Source organism: Terrapene carolina, unplaced genomic scaffold (assembly GCF_002925995.2).
Source record: "Terrapene carolina triunguis isolate 2854851 unplaced genomic scaffold, T_m_triunguis-2.0 Scaffold33514, whole genome shotgun sequence".
Taxonomy (NCBI): domain Eukaryota; kingdom Metazoa; phylum Chordata; order Testudines; family Emydidae; genus Terrapene; species Terrapene triunguis.
The window spans coordinates 3,996-6,106 of NW_020697865.1; the positions used below are offsets into that span (position 1 = coordinate 3,996).

The 2,111-nt window shown below is 64.5% G+C and overlaps 1 protein-coding gene across 1 annotated transcript in view; it reads left to right on the plus strand.

Annotated features, from left to right (window-relative positions):
• Positions 1 to 858, plus strand: part of LOC112108173 (transketolase-like protein 2) — a gene marked incomplete at its 5' end in the record, with an annotated part of 4,827 nt that extends 3,969 nt beyond the window's left edge. Inside the window, one exon of the mRNA XM_026663409.2 lies at positions 583 to 858. Coding sequence (XP_026519194.1) covers positions 583 to 804 — 222 coding nt within the window. The remainder of the gene's footprint in view (positions 1 to 582) is intronic.
• Positions 859 to 2,111: the final 1,253 nt, after the last annotated feature.

The window sequence follows — 2,111 nt, forward strand, 5'->3', positions numbered from 1 at the left end:
GGGAGGGGAGGGGGGGCTGGTGGGTCAGAGCAGGGGGGGCTGGGAGCCAGGACTCCTGGGTTCTCTCCCTGGCTCGGGGAGGGGAGGGGGGCTGGTGGGTCAGAGCAGGGGGCGCTGGGAGCCAGGACTCCTGGGTTCTCTCCCTGGCTCGGGGAGGGGAGGGGGGCTGGTGGGTCAGAGCAGGGGGGGCTGGGAGCCAGGACTCCTGGGTTCTATCATCGGACCCGTGCGACCTTGGATTTCCTCCCCTTGTAGCATCACTTTGCCGGTCACTTGACGGCGTGGTGGTAAGCTGGGAATCCTGCAGCTGTCCTGGGTGGGGTGTTGCATGTGTTTGGGGGGGCAGCTGTCGATAGCTCGGCCTGGAAGCTCTCCTGGGTCACCCAGTCCAGGTCTGTTACCCCCCTGCCCTCTAATCTATGGGAGCAGGGTGAGCCCAGGGTCCTGGGAGACCTGCCCGAATGTGTGTGGGATCACAGAGCCCCACCTGTGGCTGGGGGTCAGCTGCCTGTTGGCACCAAGCTCTAAGCCTGCCTGTGACCTGCCTTGCCTGGCTCCTCTGCCGCCACCTCTGCTCCCTAGGGCATCTGCTTCATCCGGACCAGCCGCCCAGAGACCCCGGTCATCTACCCGCCGGAGGAGAAGTTTGAGATTGGCCAGGCCAAGGTAAGGGGCTGGGAAGAGTGTGTGGGGGGTGAGTTGTTGGGTGACCCTGGGTCAATGGCAGCCTCACTCTGTGCCTCAGTTTCTCCTCCTGCCTTGTCTGGATTGGAGGCTCTTTGGGGATGGGTCTGCGCATTATAATGGGCCTCACCCAATGCTGGGAGAGGGGCAGGGGGGGTTGTGGAGCTCAGGGCCCTGGTGTGCCGGGAGCTGTCGGGTGGTGGCTGAGGCGGGGTCTGGGTCACACCTGGCGCAGTGCAGAGTCCAGCCTCTGGGTGCTTCTCTTACACAATCCTACGGGCGTGGGAAGCGCTGGCTCAACTCTGGAGCTGGCCCCGCTCCCCTCTCTGCCCGGGGCAGTTGTGGGGTGACGCTGGCAGAGCTGACCGATCCAGCTCCATGGCTGCGGGACGGCACCAGCCAAATGCCTCAGGGGAAAGGGTTCCCAGGCCAAGGACTGAGGGAGTTCGGAGGCAAGGGGAGCCGGTGAGAGACCCGGAGTTTACAGTCTAGAGGTGGGGTGGGAAACTGAGGCACAAGGTCATGGTGGAGAGCCCAGGCGTGCTGGATTCCAGAGCAGAAAGGGGCTCCAGCCTGTTCCCAGGCTGCTCCTGCGCGGGGTGGGAGCGTGAAGTGGTTAATCTTTAAAGGAGGGGGTGAATGTGCCAGGGGGTGGTGGCATCTGGCAGGACTCTGGAGCCCAGGGGAGTCCAGCCAAGCGGGACAGAGGTGTCCCGCACCAGTCCCTGCTGGGGTGTTGGGTCTCGGGCAGCGTCTGTAACATATGATTCCCATGCCTGCCTCGGTTTCCTCCTTCACCCTCCATGGTGACCCCGTGGGGGGAAAGAACTCAGCTGGTCCCTCCCTGTGCTCTCTGTAGCTGGGCTGCCCCGTGTCCCCATGCAGACACTGCCTCTTGGGCGGGGGGGGGGGGGGGTTTACCACAGTGGTGGGGAGTCGCTGCAGTGGGTTCCGTGTAGACCTAGTCCAGGCCTGCTCCCAGGGCAGAACAAGAGCTGTGTGGGGGCAGGTGTCAGCGGCTGACTGGGCCTTTACAGACCAGGCTGAAAATCCAGGGGAACTCCAGCCAGAAACCAACGCCCAACGCCCCAGGCCCAGGCAGGACATGGGAAGGGGTTGGGTGACAGGGAGAAGGGCTGCCCTTGGGTGGGATTTGGAGCCCTCCCCTGGACAGACTGGGGGAAGGAGGGAGCCAAGGCCTGGAGCAGCCTCAGCTTGGCTGGCCCTTGAGGGCAGCAGCTTGGCCAGGTGACCTATCAATGGCTCCTTGTTCGGCGAAGGCGGCCGGTGTGGTTGTCTGTACACTCGGAAAGCCTCCCGCAAGGGGCTGGCTGGGCTGGATTCACTCCGGAGCGGGACAGGGAGCGCTGGTGCCAAAGACCCATGGGCCTCCCCGGTACAACTGTGTGGGGCCTTGGGGCCCGACC